Below are 19,197 nucleotides of genomic sequence, written 5' to 3'. Positions count from 1 at the left end.
CTATTACTGCCCAATACCGAGCTCCCTTACTGCCCAATACCGAGGTCTGGCGCTGCACACTACTGAGCTCCATTACTGCCCAATACCGAGCTCCATTACTGCCCAATACCGAGCTCCCTTACTACCCAATACCGAGCTCCTTAACTGCCCAATACCGAGCTCCCTTACTGCCCATTACCGAGCTCCCTTACTGCCCAATACCGAGCACCAGCACTGACCAATACCGAGCTCCATTACTGCCCAACACCGAGCTCCGGCACTGCCCAATACCGAGCACCGGCACTGCCCAATACCGAGCTCCATTACTGCCCAATACCGAGCTCCGGCACCGCCCAATACCGAGATCACATACTGGCCAATAACGGGCTCCGGCACCGCCCAGTACCGAGCTCCCTCACTGCCCAATACCGAGCACCAGCACTGCCCAATACCGAGATCCCTTACTGCCCAATACCGAGCTCCGTCCTTGCCCAATACCGAGCTCCATTACTGCCCAATACCGAGCACCAGCACTGCCCAATACCGAGCTCCGGCACTGCCCAATACCGTGCTCCATTACTGCCCAATACTGAGCTCCTTTATTACCCAATACCGAGCTCCGGCACTGCCCAATACCAAGTTCCCTCACTGCCCAATACTGAGCTCCAGCACTGCCCAATACCGAGATCCCTTACTGCCCAATACCGAGCTCTGGCGCTGCCCAATACCGAGCTCCCTTACTGCCCAATACCGAGCACCAGCACTGCCCAATACCGAGCTCTGGCGCTGCCCAATACCGAGTTCCCTTACTGCCCAATACCGAGCACCAGCACTGACCAATACTGAGCTCCATTACTGCCCAATACCGAGCTCCGGCACTGCCCAATACCGAGCTCCATTACTGCCCAATACTGAGCTTCGACACTGCCCAATACCGAGCTCCATTACTGGCCAATACTGAGCTCCGACACCGCCCAATACCGAGATCCCTTACTGGCCAATAACGTGCTCCGGCACCGCCCAATACCGAGATCCCTTTCTGCCCAATACCGAGCTCCGGCTCTGCCCAATATAGAGCTCCATTACAGCCCAATACCGACCTCCGTCCTTGCCAATACCGAGCTCCGGCTCTGCCCAATACCGAGCTCCGGCACTGCCCACTACCGATCTTGCTTACTGCCCAATACTGAGCTCCCTTACAGCCTACTACCAATCTCGCTTACTGTCCAATACCGAGCTCCCTTACTAGCCAATACCGAGCTCTGATACTGCCCAAAACCGAGGACCAACACTGTCCAATACCGGACTCCATTACTGCCCAATAACGTGCTCCGTTACTGCCCAGTACCCAGGTCCGGCAGTGCCCAATACCGACCTCCCTTACTGCCCAATACTGAGCTCCGGCATTGCCCAATACCAAGCTCCCTTACTGCCCAATACCGAGCTCCATTACTGCGCAATACTGAGCTCTGCCACTGCCCAATACCGAGCTCCATTACTGCCCAATACCGACCTCCCTTACTGTCCAATACCGAGCTCCCTTACTAGCCAATACCGAGCTCTGATACTGCCCAAAACCGAGGACCAACACTGTCCAATACCGGACTCCATTACTGCCCAATAACGTGCTCCGTTACTGCCCAGTACCCAGGTCCGGCAGTGCCCAATACCGACCTCCCTTACTGCCCAATACTGAGCTCTGGCATTGCCCAATACCAAGCTCACTTACTGCCCAATACCGAGCTCCATTACTGCGCAATACTGAGCTCTGCCACTGCCCAATACCGAGCTCCATTACTGCCCAATACCGACCTCCCTTACTGCCCAATACCGAGCTCCCTTACTGCCCAAAACCGAGATCCATTACTACCCAATACCGAGCTCCTTGTCTGCCCAATACCGAGCTCCATTACTGCCCAATACCGACCTCCCTTACTGCCCAATACCGAGCTCCATTACTGCCCAATACCGACCTCCCTTACTGCCCAATACCGAGCTCTCTTACTGTCCAATATCTAGCTCCATTACTGCCCAATTCCGAGCTCCTTAACTGCCCAATACCGAGCTCTGATACTGCCCAATACCGAGCTCCGACACCGCCCAATTCCGAGCTCCATTAGTGCCCAATACCGAGCACCAGCACTGCCCAAGACTGAGCTGTGACACTGCCCAATACCGAACCCCGGCACTGCCCAATACCGAGCTCCCTTACTGCCCAATACCGAGCTCCGGCACTGCCCAATACCGAGCTCCATTACTGCCCAATACCGAGCTCCGGCACCGCCCAATACCGAGATCCCTTACTGGCCAATAACGGGCTCCGGCACTGTCCAATACCAAGCTCCCTCACTGCCCAATACTGAGCTCCAGCACTGCCCAATACCGAGCTCCCTTACTGCCCAATACCGACCTCCCTTACTGCCCAATACCGAGCTCCCTTACTGCCCAAAACCGAGATCCATTACTACCCAATACCGAGCTCCTTGTCTGCCCAATACCGAGCTCCATTACTGCCAAATACTGAGCTCCGGCATTGCGCAATACCAAGCTCCCTTACTGCCCAATACCAAGCTCCATTACTGCCCAATACTGAGCTCTGGCACTGCCCAATACCGACCTCCCTTACTGCCCAATACCGAGCTCCATTACCACCCAATACGAGATCACTTACTGACCAATAACGGGCTCCGGCACTGTCCAACACTGAGCTCCCTTACCGCCCAATACCAAGCTCCCTCACTGCCCAATACCGAGCTCCGGCACTGCCCAATACAGAGCTCCATTTCAGCCCAATACCGAGCTCCGCCCTTGCCCAATACTGAGCTCCGGCTCTGCCCAATACCGAGCTCCGGCACTGCCCACTACCGATCTCGCTTACTACCCAATACCGAGCTCTGATACTGCCCATACCGAGAACCAGCACCGTCCAATACCGGACTCCATTACTGCCCAATAACGAGCTTCGTTACTGCCCAATACACAGCTCCATTACTGCCCAATACCAAGCTCCGTCACCGCCCAATACCGAGATCCCTTACTGACCAATAACGGGCTCCGGCACTGTCCAATACCGAGCTCCCTTACCGTCCAATACCAAGCTCCCTTACTGCCCAATACCGAGATCCATTACTGCCCAATACCGAGATCCCTTACTGGCCAATAATGGGCTCTGGCACTGTCCAATACCAAGCTCCCTTACCGCCCAATACCAAGCTCCCTCACTGCCCAATACCGAGCTCCATTACTGCCCAATACCGAGCACCAGCACTGCCCAATACCGAGCTCCCTCACTGCCCAATACCGAGCACCAGCACTGCCCAATACCAAGCTCCATTACTGCCCAATACCGAGCTCTGGCGCTGCCCAATACCGAGCACCAGCACTGACCAATACCGAGCTCCATTACTGCCCAATACCGAGCACCAGCACTGACCAATACTGAGCTGCGGCACTGCGCAATACCGAGCTCCGGCACTGCCCAATACCGAGCTCCATTACTGCCCAATACTGAGCTCCCTTACTACCCAATACCGAGCTCTGGCACTGCCCAATACCGAGCTCCCTTACTGCTCAATACCGAGCACCAGCACTGCCCAATACCGAGCTCTGGCGCTGCCCAATACCGAGCTCCATTACTGCCCAATACTGAGCTCCATTACTACCCAATACTGAGCTCCAGCACTGCCCAATACCGAGCTCTGACGCTGCCCAAAACCGAGCTCCCTTACTGCCCAATACCGAGCTCCCTTACTGCTCAATACCGAGCACCAGCACTGCCCAATACCGAGCTCTGGCGCTGCCCAATACCGAGTTCCCTTACTGCCCAATACCGAGCACCAGCACTGACCAATACCTAGCTCCATTACTGCCCGATACCGAGTTTGGCACTGACCAATACCGAACTCCGGCACCGCCCAATACCGAGATCCCTTACTGGCCAATAATGGGCTCCGGCACCGCCCAATACTGAGATCCCTTACTGCCCAATACCGAGCTCGGGCACTGTCTAATACCGAGCTCCGGCACCTCCCAATACCGAGCTCCGGCACTGCCCAATACAGAGTTCCATTACAGCCCAATACCGACCTCCATCCTTGCCCAATACCGAGCCCCGGCTCTGCCCAATACCGAGCTCCAGCACTGCCCACTACCGATCTCGCTTACTGCCCAATACCGAGCTCCCTTACAGCCCACTACCGATCTCGCTTACTGCCCAATACCAAGCTCCCTTACTAGCAAATACCGAACTCTGATACTGCCCAAAACCGAGGACCACCACTGTCCAATACCGGACTCCATTACTGCCCAATAACGAGCTCCGTTACTGCCCAGTACCCATCTCCGGCAGTGCCCAATACCGACCTCCCTTACTGCCCAATACTGAGCTCCGGCATTGCCCAATACCAAGCTCCCTTACTGCCCAATACCGAGCTCCATTACTGCCCAATACCGAGCTCCCTTACTGCCCAATACCGACCTCCCTTACTGCCCAATACCGACCTCCCTTACTGCCCATTACCAAGCTCCCTTACTGCCCAATACCGAGCTCCATTACTGCCCAATACCGACCTCCCTTACTGCCCAATACCGAGCTCCATTACTGCCCAATACCGACCTCCCTTACTGCCCAATACCGAGCTCCATTACTGCCCAATACCGACCTCCCTTACTGCCCAATACCGACCTCCCTTACTGCCCAATACTGAGCTCCCTTACTGTCCAATACCTAGCTCCATTACTGCCCAATTCCGAGCTCCTTAGGTGCCCAATACTGAGCTCTGATACTGCCAAATACCGAGCTCCGACACCGCCCAATACCGAGCTCCGGCACTGCCCAATACCGAGCTCCCTTACTGCCCAATACCAAGCACCGGCACTGCCCAATACCGACCTCCGGCAATGTCCAATACCGAGCATCCATTACTGCCCAATACCGAGCTCTGGCACCGCCCAATACCGAGATCCCTTACTGGCCAATAATGGGCTCCGGCACTGTCCAATACCGAGCTCCCTTACCGCCCAATACCAAGTTCCCTCACTGCCCAATACTGAGCTCCAGCACTGCCCAACACCGAGTTCCCTTACTGCCCAATACCGAGCTCCATTACTGCCCAATACTGAGCTCCATTAATACCCAATACCGAGCTCCCTTACTGCGCAATACAGAGCTCTGGCACTGCCCAATACCAAGCTCCCTTACTGCCCAATACCGAGCTCGATTACTGCCCAATACTGACCTCACTTACTGCCCAATACCGAGCTCCCTTACTGCCCAATACCGAGCTCCCTTACTGCCCAATACTGAGCTCCAGCACTGCCCAATACCGAGCTCCATTACTGCCCAATACTGAGCACCAGCACTGCCCATTACCAAGCTCCATTACAGCCCAAAACCGACCTCCGTCCTTGCCCAATACCGAGCTCCAGCACTGCCCAATACTGAGCTCCATTACTGCCCACTACCAATCTCGCTTACTGCCCAATACTGAGCTCCCTTACTACCCAATACCGAGCTCTGATACTGCCCAAAACCGAGAACCACCACTGTCCAATACCGGACTCCATTACTGCCCAATAATGAGCTCCGTTACTGCCCAGTACCCATCTCCGGCAGTGCCCAATACCGACCTCCCTTACTGCCCAATACTGAGCTCCGGCATTGCCCAATACCAAGCTCCCTTACTGCCCAATACCGAGCTCCATTACTGCCCAATACTGACCTCACCTACTGCCCAATACCGAGCTCCCTTACTGCCCAATACCAAGCTCCGGCACTGCCCAATACCGAGCTCCATTACTGCCCAATACTGAGCACCAGCACTGCCCAAATTCAAGCTCCATTACAGCCCAAAACCGACCTCCGTCCTTGCCCAATACCGAGCTCCAGCACTGCCCAATACTGAGCTCCATTACTGCCCACAACCGATCTCGCTTACTGCCCAATACCGAGCTCCCTTACAGCCCACTACCGATCTCGCTTACTGCCCAATACGGAGCTCCCTTACTACCCAATACCGAGCTCTGATACTGCCCAAAACCGAGAACCACCACTGTCCAATACCGGACTCCATTACTGCCCAATACTGAGCTCCGGCATTGCCCAATACCAAGCTCCCTTACTGCCCAATACCGAGCTCCATTACTGCCCAATACCGACCTCCCTTACTGCCCAATACCGACCTCCCTTACTGCCCATTACCAAGCTTCCTTACTGCCCAATACCGAGATCCATTACTGCCCAATACCAAGCTCCTTAACTGCCCAATACCGAGCTCCATTACTGCCCAATACCGACCTCCCTTACTGCCCAATACCGAGCTCCATTACTGCCCAATACCGACCTCCCTTACTGCCCAATACCGAGCTCCATTACTGTCCAATACCGAGCTCCCTTACTGTCCAATACCTAGCTCCATTACTGCCCAATTCTGAGCTCCTTAGTTGCCCAATACTGAGCTCTGATACTGCCAAATACCGAGCTCCGACACCGCCCAATACCGAGCTCCGGCACTGCCCAATACCGAGCTCCCTTACTGCCCAATACCGAGCTCCGGCACCGCCCAATACCGAGATCCCTTACCGGCCAATAATGGGCTCCGGCACTGTCCAATACCGAGCTCCCTTACCGCCCAATACCAAGCTCCCTCACTGCCCAATACTGAGCTGCAGCACTGCCCAACACCGAGCTCCCTTACTGCCCAATACCGAGCTCCATTACTGCCCAATACTGAGCTCCATTACTGTCCAATACCAAGCTCCGGCACTGCCCAATACCGTGCACCAGCACTGCCCAATACCGACCTCACTTACTGCCCAATACCGAGCTCCCTTACTGCCCAATACCGAGCTCCCTTACTGCCCAATACTGAGCACCAGCACTGCCCAATACCAAGCTCCATTACAGCCCAAAACCGAGCTCCGGCCTTGCCCAATACCGAGCTCCAGCACTGCCCAATACTGAGCTCCATTTCTGCCCAATATCGAGCTCCGGCAGTGCCCAATGCCGAGCTCCCCTATTGCCCAATACCAAGCTCCATTACTGCCCAATACCGAGCTCCCTTACTGCCCAATTCCGAGCTCCGGCACTGCCCAATGCCGACCTCCCTTACTGCCCAATACCGAGCACCAGCACTGACCAATACCAAGCTCTGGCACTGCCCAATGCCGAGCTCCCTTACTGCCCAATACCGATCTCCATTACTGTCCAATACCAAGCTCCGGCACTGCCCAATACCATACACGAGCACTGCCCAATACCTAGCTCCATTAATGCCCAATACCGAGCTCCCTTACTACCCAATACCGAGCTCCGGCACTGCCCAATACCGAGCTCCCTTACTGCCCAATACCGAGCTCCCTTACTGTCCAATAGCAAGCTCTGGCACTGCCCAATACCATGCACCAGCGCTGCCCAATACCGAGCTCCCTTACTGCCCAATACCGAGCTCCCTTACAGTCCAATACCAAGCTCCGGCACCGCCGAATACCGACCTGCGGCGCTGTCCAATACCGAGCTCTCTTACTGTCCTATACCAGGCTCCGGCACTGCCCAATACCGACCTGCAGCACTGCCCAATACTGAGCTCCATTACTGCTGAATACCGACCTCCGGCGCTGCCCAATTCCGAGTTCCGGCACTGCTCAATACCGAGCTCCGGCACTGTCCAATACCGAGCTCCCTTACTGCCCAATACCGAGCTCTGGCACTGCCCAATACCGAGCTCCCTTACTGCCCAATACCGAGCTCCATTACTGCCCAATACCGAGCTCCATTACTGCCCAATTCCGAGCTCTGGCATTGCCCAATACCTAGCTCTGGCACTGCCCAATACCGAGCTCCATTACTGCTCAATACCAAGGTCCGGCCTTGCCCAATACCGAGCTCCAGCACTGCCCAATACCGAGCTCCGGCCTTGCCCAATACTGAGCTTCCACGTTACACTTTACAATGGAGTGAGAGCAGGGCCCTGTTGATGAGGCCAAAGCGAGAGTAAATCTGAAACTCTCTCTCTCCGCCGAAGACTTGAGGCTCATGGCAACTGGAATTCTTCAGAATTTGATCACTGTTCCCATTGGGGCAGATTTGAAACAGCGTCCTGTCTATAGACCCACGGTAATCTGACCTAAAGCACAGAACAGGCTCGATGGGCTGAATGACCCCAGAACCCCTGGGCTGAAAATGAAGATCTCTTTGTGGAGAGGGGTGGATGGTTGACACCAGCATGACCTGTGAACTTTGTAAATTACAAACATTTCACCATGCTCTGCCTGAACTCCAAAGGGCAGTTTAAAAGGTTCTGAACGATTTTCTGAGGAATGACACTGAGTGGAGTTTGACGCTGCACACACAGGGTGAGCAGAAATTCAGCACGTACTCTGCCTAGCAGTTTGATTTCATCCATGTGCTCCATGCATTTCCAACTATTTCCTGTTCCTTTGCAGGATATAGTGCAGTCGGCGATGTCTACATCATATACCGACCATAAACTGCAATCAAATACCTCACGGGTACAGAAACACAATCCACTCAGTTCCACTCTCCAGGATCAGCCAAACAGAGGAATCAGACTAAATACAGGCAGCTGCAGGAAATGGATTATCCCACAGTACAGCGTCTCGTCTGCTTCACACAAACTTGCAGCCAAATGGATCAGGCCAGCTACTGTTTGGTGACGAGGATGAGATTTGAAACGAAGTGTAGCTTTCAATACCCTTTGACCCAGTCCCCAGCTCAAATAGAAAGTTACACCATTGAAGGGAATTCCAACACAAGTAGCAACTCGCCCTGGGTCACAGGTCCACAGAAGCACAATCCCAGGCTCCATCCATCACAGACATAACACAAAATTACTGTTTTTGCAGCAGTTACCTTCCAAAACAAACTCAGCAAAAAAACACATTCATACCTCACAGAGACCATTCAATATATAGATAATAAAATGTGAGGCTGGATGAACACAGCAGGCCCAGCAGCAGCTCAGGAGCACAAAAGCTGATGTTTCGGGCCTAGACCCTTCATCAGACTCACCCATTCAATATATTTCAGGCCATCTGATGGAGTGCCGCACTGTGAGAGGGTCGGTACTGAGGGAGTGCCGCACTGTCAGAGGGTCAGTACTTAGGGAGTGCCGCACTGTCGGTGGGTCAGTACTGAGGGAGTGCCGCACTGTCAGAGGGTCAGTGCTGAGGGAATGCCTCACTGTCAGAGGGTCAGGACTGAGGAAGTGCCGCACTCTCAGAGGGTCAGTGCTGAGGGAGTGCCGCACTGCTGTAGGGTCAGCGCTGAGGGACTGCCGCACTGCCGGAGGGTCAGCGCTGAGGTAGTGCTGCACTGTCAGAGGGTCAGTACTGACGGAGTGCCGCACTGTCAGAGGGTCAGTATTGAGGGAGTGCCGCACTGTCGGAGGGTCAGTACTGACGGAGTGCCGCACTGTCGGAGGGTCAGTACTGAGGGAGTGCCGCACTGTCGGAGGGTCAGTACTGAGGGAGTGCCGCACTGTCAGAGGGTCAGTACTGAGGGAGTGCCGCACTGTCAGAGGGTCAGTACTGAGGGAGAGCCGCACTGTCAGAGGGTCAGTGCTGAGGGAGTGCCGCACTGCTGTAGGGTCAGCGCTGAGGGAGTGCTGCACTGTCAGAGGGTCAGTGCTGAGGGAGTGTCGCACTGTCAGAGGGTCAGTGCTGAGGGAGTGCCGCACTGTCGGAAGGTCAGTACTGAGGGAATGCCGCACTGTCAGAGGGTCAGTACTGAGGGAGTGTCACACTGTCAGAGGGTCAGTACTGAGGGAGTGCCGCACTGTCAGAGGGTCAGTGCTGAGGGAGTGCCGCACTGCTGTAGGGTCAGCGCTGAGGGACTGCCGCACTGCCGGAGGGTCAGCGCTGAGGTAGTGCTGCACTGTCAGAGGGTCAGTACTGACGGAGTGCCGCACTGTCAGAGGGTCAGTATTGAGAGAGTGCCGCACTGTCGGAGGGTCAGTACTGAGGGAGTGCCGCACTGTCAGAGGGTCAGTACTGAGGGAGTGCCGCACTGTCAGAGGGTCAGTGCTGAGGGAGTGCCGCACTGCTGTAGGGTCAGCGCTGAGGGACTGCCGCACTGTCGGAGGGTCAGTACTGAGGGAGTGCCGCACTGTCAGAGGGTCAGTACTGAGGGAGTGCTGCACTGTCAGAGGGTCAGTACTGAGGGAGTGTCGCACTGTCAGAGGGTCAGTATTGAGAGAGTGCCGCACTGTCGGAGGGTCAGTACTGAGGGAGAGCCGCACTGTCAGAGGCACAGTACTGAGGGAGTGTCGCACTGTCAGAGGGTCAGTACTGAGGGAGTGCCGCACTGTCAGAGGGTCAGTGCTGAGGGAGTGCCGCACTGTCGGAGATGTCTCCTTTGAAATGGTACTATTCCATTCAGAATTCTGGCTTTGACCAAGTGCAGGAATTCCTTCATTTTTAGCTCCTCCAGCTGGCCTCTCTGAAAGCTGCCTCCCACTGCCCACCACCACCCTCGGTTCACAAACAAAGCCCCTCCTCACCACACCACCCCACCACCCTGACCACCCATCCCCCATGAACCCATCTGCCCCATTTGCATTGCGCGGATCCTGTCGATCGCTGAGTGGTTCAGGATCCCAAGCGGGACGTGGCTGCAGGACCTGTCCCGGATCAGATCTGTTCCAGTCACATGGGAACCAGGTCACGCACAGATACAACATGTGACAGAGAGTGAAACCAATCAAACCCATCACTCACCACAGGACCTGCTCGTCCTGTCAATCCCATTGGACCAGTTGGGCCTCGCATTGCAATCTGCAGAGAGAGCACACACATATATTATTAATGAGGGTAATCTGAGGGGCAGGGGAGAGTTAGAGAGGGTCTGAGGGGCAGGGGAGAGTTAGAGAGGGTCTGACGGGGCAGGGGAGAGTTAGAGAGGTTCTGTGGGGGCAGGGGAGAGTTAGAGAGAGTCTGAGGGGCAGGGGAGAGTTAGTGAGGGTCTGAGGATCAGGGGAGAGTTAGTGAGGGTCTGTGGGGGCAGGGGAGAGTTAGAGAGGGTCTGTGGGGGCAGGGGAGAGTTAGAGAGGGTCTGTGGGGGCAGGGGAGAGTTAGAGAGGGTCTGAGGGTCAGGGGAGAGTTAGTGAGGGTCTGTGGGGGTAGGGGAGAGTTAGAGAGGGTCTGTGGGGGCAGGGGAGAGTTAGAGAGGGTCTGAGGGTCAGGGGAGAGTTAGTGAGGGTCTGCGGGGGCAGGGGAGAGTTAGAGAGGGTCTGAGGGGGCAGGGGAGAGTTAGAGAGAGTCTGAGGGGCAGGGGAGAGTTAGAGAGGGTCTGACGGGGCAGGGGAGAGTTTGAGAGAGTCTGAGGGGCAGGGGAGAGTTAGTGAGGGTCTGAGGATCAGGGGAGAGTTAGTGAGGGTCTGTGGGGGCAGGGGAGAGTTAGAGAGGGTCTGTGGGGGCAGGGGAGAGTTAGAGAGGGTCTGTGGGGGCAGGGGAGAGTTAGAGAGGGTCTGAGGGTCAGGGGAGAGTTAGTGAGGGTCTGTGGGGGTAGGGGAGAGTTAGAGAGGGTCTGTGGGGGCAGGGGAGAGTTAGAGAGGGTCTGAGGGTCAGGGGAGAGTTAGTGAGGGTCTGCGGGGGCAGGGGAGAGTTAGAGAGGGTCTGAGGGGGCAGGGGAGAGTTAGAGAGAGTCTGAGGGGCAGGGGAGAGTTAGAGAGGGTCTGACGGGGCAGGGGAGAGTTTGAGAGAGTCTGTGCGGGCGGGGAGAGTTAGAGAGGGTCTGTAGGGGCAGGGGAGAGTTAGAGAGGGTCTGAGGGGGCAGGGGAGAGTTAGAGAGAGTCTGAGGGGCAGGGGAGAGTTAGAGAGAGCCTGAGGGGCAGGGGAGAGTTAGTGAAGGTCTGTGGGGGCAGGGGTGAGTTAGAGAGGGTCTGTGGGGGCAGGGGAGAGTTAGAGAGGGTCTGTAGGGGCAGGGGAGAGTTAGAGAGGGTCTGAGGGGGCAGGGGAGAGTTAGAGAGAGTCTGAGGGGCAGGGGAGAGTTAGTGAGGGTCTGTGGGGGCAGGGGAGAGTTAGAGAGGGTCTGTGGGGGCAGGGGAGAGTTAGAGAGGGTCTGAGGAGGCAGGGGAGAGTTAGAGAGAGTCTGAGGGGCAGGGGAGTGTTAGTGAGGGTCTGTGGTGGTAGGGGAGAGTTAGAGAGGGTCTGTGGGGGCAGGGGAGAGTTAGAGAGGGTCTGAGGGTCAGGGGAGAGTTAGTGAGGGTCTGCGGGGGCAGGGGAGAGTTAGAGAGGGTCTGAGGGGGCAGGGGAGAGTTAGAGAGGTTCTGTGGGGGCAGGGGAGAGTTAGAGAGAGTCTGAGGGGCAGGGGAGAGTTAGTGAGGGTCTGAGGATCAGGGGAGAGTTAGTGAGGGTCTGTGGGGGCAGGGGAGAGTTAGAGAGGGTCTGTGGGGGCAGGGGAGAGTTAGAGAGGGTCTGTGGGGGCAGGGGAGAGTTAGAGAGGGTCTGAGGGTCAGGGGAGAGTTAGTGAGGGTCTGTGGGGGTAGGGGAGAGTTAGAGAGGGTCTGTGGGGGCAGGGGAGAGTTAGAGAGGGTCTGAGGGTCAGGGGAGAGTTAGTGAGGGTCTGCGGGGGCAGGGGAGAGTTAGAGAGGGTCTGAGGGGGCAGGGGAGAGTTAGAGAGAGTCTGAGGGGCAGGGGAGAGTTAGAGAGGGTCTGACGGGGCAGGGGAGAGTTTGAGAGAGTCTGAGGGGCAGGGGAGAGTTAGTGAGGGTCTGAGGATCAGGGGAGAGTTAGTGAGGGTCTGTGGGGGCAGGGGAGAGTTAGAGAGGGTCTGTGGGGGCAGGGGAGAGTTAGAGAGGGTCTGTGGGGGCAGGGGAGAGTTAGAGAGGGTCTGAGGGTCAGGGGAGAGTTAGTGAGGGTCTGTGGGGGTAGGGGAGAGTTAGAGAGGGTCTGTGGGGGCAGGGGAGAGTTAGAGAGGGTCTGAGGGTCAGGGGAGAGTTAGTGAGGGTCTGCGGGGGCAGGGGAGAGTTAGAGAGGGTCTGAGGGGGCAGGGGAGAGTTAGAGAGAGTCTGAGGGGCAGGGGAGAGTTAGAGAGGGTCTGACGGGGCAGGGGAGAGTTTGAGAGAGTCTGTGCGGGCGGGGAGAGTTAGAGAGGGTCTGTAGGGGCAGGGGAGAGTTAGAGAGGTCTGAGGGGGCAGGGGAGAGTTAGAGAGAGTCTGAGGGGCAGGGGAGAGTTAGAGAGAGCCTGAGGGGCAGGGGAGAGTTAGTGAAGGTCTGTGGGGGCAGGGGAGAGTTAGAGAGGGTCTGAGGGGGCAGGGGAGAGTTAGAGAGAGTCTGAGGGGCAGGGGAGAGTTAGTGAGGGTCTGTGGGGGCAGGGGAGAGTTAGAGAGGGTCTGTGGGGGCAGGGGAGAGTTAGAGAGGGTCTGAGGAGGCAGGGGAGAGTTAGAGAGAGTCTGAGGGGCAGGGGAGTGTTAGAGAGGGCCTGAGGGGCAGGGGAGAGGTAGAGATGGTCTGAGGGGCAGGGGAGAGTTAGAGACGGTCTGAGGGGGCAAGGGAGAGTTAGAGAGGGTCTGAGGGAGCGAGGCAGAGTTAGAGAGGGTCTTAGGGAGTGAGAGAGAGTTAGAGAGGGTCTGAGGGAGCGAGGCAGAGTTAGAGAGGGTCCCAGGGAGTGTGAGAGAGTTAGATAGGTTCTGAGGGGGTGAGGGAGAGTTAGAGAGGGTCTGAGGGGCAAGGGAGAGTTAGAGAGGGTCTGAGGGAGTGAGGGAGAGTTAGAGAGGGTCTGAGGGGCAAGGGAGAGTTAGAGAGTGTCTGAGGGAGTGAGGGAGAGTTTGAGAGGGTCTGAGGGAGTGAGGGAGAGTTAGAGAGGGTCTGAGGCAGTGAAGGAGAATTAGAGAGGGTCTGAGGGAGTGAGGGAGGGTTAGAGAGGGTCTGAGGGGCAGGGGAGAGATAGAGAGGGTCTGAGGGGGCGAGGGAGAGTTAGAGAGGGTCTCAGGGAGTGAGAGAGAGTTAGAGAAGTTCTGAGGGAGTGAGGGAGAGTTAGAGAGGGTCTGAGGGAGTGAGGGGGAGTTAGTGAGGGTCTGAGGGAGTGAGGCAGAGTTAGTGAGTTTCTGAGGGAGCGAGGCAGAGTTAAAGAGGGTCTGACTGGAATGGGAGAGATTTAGAGAGGCTCTGAGGGAGCAAGGGAGAGTTAGAGAGTGTCTGAGGGAGTGAGAGAGAGTTAGTGAGGGCCTGAGGGAGTGAGGGAGAGATTGAGAGGGTCTGAGGGGGTGAGGGAGAGTTAGAGATGGTCTGGGGGTGAAAGGGAGAAATGGAGAGTGTTGGAGATATTGAGGGAGAGTTAAAGAGGATCTGAGGGAGAGATAGAGAAAGTGTGAGGGAGAGAAAGTGCATTAGAGAGGGCCTGAGGGAGACAGGGAGAGTTAGAGAGGGTCTGAGGGAGAGATAAAGAGATAGAGAGTGTCTGAGGGAGACCGGGGGAGTTGTAGTCAGTCAGACGGAGAAAGTAAATGTTTCAGCAGTGGCAGAGTGAGAGAGAGAGAGAGAATGAGAGTGTGTGAAAGTGATGGAGAGCATGAAAAAGAGAGAAGGAGAGAGGGAGAGGTAGAGACAGGTTGTTTAAGTGGGGACAGGGATGGCAGAGCTTGCCCTGCTGAGGCCTCGAGTCATGCCTTACCCTGGCTTGCTGTAGAATCGCCTGAGCCTGGGCTTCCTGAGCTGATATCACCGGACCCTTCTCCCCACTCGATCCGTACCGGAACTGCACACAACGCAAACACACAATCACCTCAAACTGCACACGTGGGAAAACGCAAACTGACATTTACTCTAGCCTGAAGCTATTCACGTGGCCAATCTGCCAGGAGGTCAGCACTCATTCTCCCATCAGCCACCATTCATTGCACTTTTGTTAACCATTAAAACTAACTCAGGGAGCTGCGAAAAACCACAACAAAAACATTGCACACTCACACTACAGAGAGAAACCACTCCCAGTGATTGGACAAATATCGAGGAAACAGGCTAAATCTTCAAATCAGGTTGAAATGAGGCTGTATTTCTTCAAAATGAGCAGCTGTAGCATGCGGTCTCGCCCGAAAGCAGCTGCCAGACCAATGGGAGGGTGAAGCTGGCAGGATCAAGTTGGGTTGATGGAGTTTCTCACTCTGGTTTGAAAAGGAGACGCAGCAATTTCAGGGGAAATGGGAAAAATGGTAGAACTGAGTCACCACCTGATTGTTTGGGCTGAATGGCCTCCTGTTTCTCTGACTGAAAGGCATTTTTAACCCATTTCACCCTCCCAATGCCAGTCTCAAACCTGGTGGCCCAGCACTGTCTGTTTATCCACAGGGATTTCTGGAGTGATAGGGTTCCTGAGCCTCAGTGGGGAAGACCCCTGTCCCAGGACCTGAAACTCTGGATTGAATCCCCCTCAGGGAACTTGCTAGCTGAGGCTGAGGAAGGTGTGTTTATCGGGCCTAACAGGCCCAGTGACCATCTGCAAACTCAGCAGTGGGCAGTGAAGGACTCCTGGTCAGCTCGTTCTGGCTGAGTGCCAGTCCTCAGGTCTAGTTAACCGGGAAACAATCTCTCCCTATGCTTTATGCATGCCTTCTCTACTCTGTGAGAGATGCAGAGGTTTGCAGATGTAAAGTTGGATGGGTGAGAGATTAACATTGGCATTGGGATACAACCAAATCCCTGTCACACTCCTTAAGATTTACTCCAGTCATTGCTCACTTTCTCTGTGAAATCCGGTGCTGTGTGGTCGGTGGGGATGGAGGGAGTGAGATATTCCAAAAAGCAATAACAGTGAATAAGCAGGGAGCATGGGGCAGTGGGACAGGATTAATGTATAACATAGACAAGGCTGAATAGCCACTGTCAGCTCACAGGGGTTCACATGCTGTGCTTTCAATCTGAGGTCCAGGGTACGGTGGTAATGTTCTTAATTGTTCATTCCACACAAACCATGCTTCCAAACGATTATGTAACATGATTGATATAAGACCACAAATAAAACCTGATTTGAAAGGCTGTTCTGGGTCCACTCCAACACTTTACACAAACCCATCCTCACTTTCCCGCAACTATCTGAGATCAATGTGTCCATCCATTCTCCATCAGTCAAACTGTGGCTCAGCAGCAAGAGGACCCTCAAATAACACAGGCTATTTGGCCCTTTTTACCCATGCTGTTTCTTTGAAAGGACAATTCCTGCTTCCTGACTTCCATGAAAACATTTCTCTATTTCAGTACTTACCTGATTCCCTGTTTGAAAATGATTGAATCTGCCCCCACCCCGTCTTTCAGGCAGCACATTCCAGACTCCAAGATAACAAAGTGTGAAGCTGGATGAACACAGCAGGCCAAGCAGCATCTCGGGAGCACAAAGGCTGATGTTTTGGGCCTAGACTCTTCATCAGAGATCTGTGATCTGCAGTTCCCATTATCTCTGATCACATTCCAGACTCCGACAACTCACTGTGTAAAACACACACCCCTCATTTCTAGTCCCCGGAGTCCTGTCCCAGAGTTTTCCCAGATTGGCTTTAGTCTTTGAGCCAGACTCCTGCCAGTTTTTATTAAAACCTGGAGATCTGGGTATAGTTTGTAATGGGTCAGTTTATAAATGATTAGCGCTGCCCTCTCCTCATCCGTAATCTAATAGCAGTAATACACTGGGGTGGTTTCAACGCTCTGCTGGACTGAGATTAAAATGACACTGTATTTTCTTCACGATATGTTTTCTGAACTATTTCGGTGTTGCCTATAAATTTATCCAAAGTGCATTCACTCCCCTCATCCACATTACTGTGGATGCACAGGTTTAAATAAGAGAAACACATTCAGGACCTATGCTAGAGATAATAGGAACTGCTGATGCTGGAGAATCTGAGATAACAAGGTGTAGAGCTGGATGAACACAGCAGGCCAAGCAGCATCAGAGGAGCAGGAATTGTCTCAGCAGGAGGATCGAGTTCACTTGTGGACCTTGATCTTTAGGAAGGACGTCAGTAGCTTGGAGAGGGTGTGGAGGAGATTTACTGGAACCGGAGCAGGGATGATGGACTTCAGTGAATGTGGAGAGACTGGAGGAGCTGGGATTGTTCTCCTTAGAGCAGAGAAAGTTCAGGGAGATTTAATCAAGGTGTTCAAATTCACAAAGAGAGTCTGATCGAGTAAATGAGGAGGAAGTGTTTCCAGGGGCAGGACAGTCAGTGAGCAGAGGGAGAGAGATTGAAGGCAAGCAGGGAAAATCCCCAGAAGGGGAGGTGAGGGAGGTTGTTTCACACAGTGAGTTGTTGGGTTTTGAACAAGTGCAGGAGGAGCAGATTGAATCATCACTTTCAAAAGGGAGTTGGGGCAATGCTGGGAAAGGGGACCTACTTTGAATAGTTTTTTCAAAGTTCTAGCATAGGTTTGATGGGCTAAATGGCATCATTCTGTGCTGTTGGATTGCATGATTCCTGCTTGAATTTACAGTTCCACTGAAGTCTGAACCAAATTGAGAAGCAAATGTGGCAGGTGGCCAGAGAGAGAATGTGAAACATACCGGTAACATGAGCATTGTACCTGGAGGACCAGGCAATCCATCTGCTCCAGGAAGGCCAGATCGTCCGGGTGGACCCTGTGAGAGAGAGAGAGAGACATTTAATCCATTTTTCAGGTGGGTTTAATGCAGCGAGTAGTATCAGGGGCTGAGAGTGGGGGAGGGAGGGAACAGCAGAAAATCTATGCCCTCAGGGAACTGGCTACATAATTTCCAACATTCCTGCATTCCTGTCGAATATGAAAATTCACTTTTCTCTCGCCATGGGGGCTTCACTCTGCATCTGGTGATCATTCAATCAAACAGTGTCTTCAAAGTGACACCTTCACCCTCCCTCAGTTACAGCTCACACACTCCTGCCTGTTGCTCAGGGCAATCGAATCCAGCCGACTGTCTCATGTTCAATTTCCCCTCAACTCCATCAGATCACTCTCTGAAAAATAAAACTGTCTGTATGTATACAGCGCCCAAATCTCCCGAGGATCTGACTATATGTTTCACAGTAAATACTGTGGAAGTGTTAGCCCTGTTACAGAGTCAGTGACAAAGTGGGGACCATTCACACAGTGAGGGGAGGTGATAGCGCAGTGGGTATTGTCAGTGAGAGAGTAACCCAGAGACCAGGTACTGATCTTGGTGAACAGGATCAAATCTCATCACGGCAGACACTAGAATGGTAATATAATCAATGTTAGAGTCTAAGCCCCATCTGGTTCATTAATGTCCTTCGGGGAAGGAAATCTGCCACCCTCACCTGGTCTGGCCGACACGTGACTCCAGACCCACAGCAACGTGGTTCGTTTTGACTGGTCTCTGAAATGGCCTGGGAAAGGCACTTCATTGCATCAAGTAATCAAAATACCCGGAAAAGCGCGGGAACTGGAAAGGCCGCTGAGCATTGACCAGGCACTGGAAAAGTCAACGGCAGGAACAGCCCTGTCGACCCTGCACTCTCCTCCTCACTAACACCTGGGGGTTAATTCCACCATTGGGAGAACTGCCTGACACAGTCATACTCACAGAATCATACCTTACAGACAACATCCCTGACCCCACCAGCACCATCCCTGGGTATGTCCTGTCCCACTGGCCTGGCAGGCCCAGCAGAGGAGGTGGTACAGTGGGATACAGTTGGGAAAGTGTTGTTACAGAAGTCCTCAACATCGATTCCAGACCCCATGGAGTCTCATGGCTTCAGGTTAAACATGGACAAGGAAACCTCCTGCTGATTACCACTCACTGTCCTCCCTCAGGTGATGAGCCAGTACTCCTCCATGCTGAACAACACCTAGAGGAATCACTGAGGATGGCAAGGACAGAAAATGTTCTCTGGGAGGGGGGTTTCAATGCCCACCACCAAGAGTGGCTCGGCAGCATTACTACTGATCGAGCTGGTCGGGTCCTAAAGGACAGAGCTGCGAGACTGGGTCTGCAGCAGGTGGTGAGGGAACCAACAAGAGGGAAAAACATACTTGACCTCATCCTTACCAATCTGCCAACTGCAGATGTATCTGTCCATGACCGTATCGGTAAGAGTGACCATTGCATTGTCCTTGTGGAGACAAAGTCCCGCCTTCACATTGAGAACAACCTCCACCGTGTTGTGTGGCACTATCAAAGTGCTCAATGGGCCAGATTTCACACAGATCTAGCAATTCGAGACTGAGCATCCACGAGGCGCTGTGGGCCATCGACAGCAGCAGAATTGTACT

At 54.3% G+C, this 19,197-nt stretch overlaps 1 protein-coding gene across 5 annotated transcripts in view; it reads right to left on the bottom strand.

The window, feature by feature from the left end:
* Window positions 1-19,197, bottom strand: part of col11a1a (collagen, type XI, alpha 1a) — a 432,184-nt gene that overhangs the window by 204,353 nt on the left and 208,634 nt on the right. For all 5 annotated transcript variants that reach the window (XM_059648209.1, XM_059648208.1, XM_059648211.1 and 2 more), the window contains 3 exons: window positions 17,489-17,563; window positions 14,609-14,692; window positions 10,714-10,770 (listed from right to left, as the gene is read on the bottom strand). In XM_059648209.1, coding sequence (XP_059504192.1) covers window positions 10,714-10,770; window positions 14,609-14,692; window positions 17,489-17,563 — 216 coding nt within the window. The remainder of the gene's footprint in view (window positions 1-10,713; window positions 10,771-14,608; window positions 14,693-17,488; window positions 17,564-19,197) is intronic.

Source organism: Stegostoma tigrinum, chromosome 8, assembly GCF_030684315.1.
Source record: "Stegostoma tigrinum isolate sSteTig4 chromosome 8, sSteTig4.hap1, whole genome shotgun sequence".
NCBI lineage: Eukaryota > Metazoa > Chordata > Chondrichthyes > Orectolobiformes > Stegostomatidae > Stegostoma > Stegostoma tigrinum.
The sequence above is the reverse complement of the archived record's forward strand: the minus strand, read 5'-3'. Positions and strand labels throughout refer to the sequence as shown.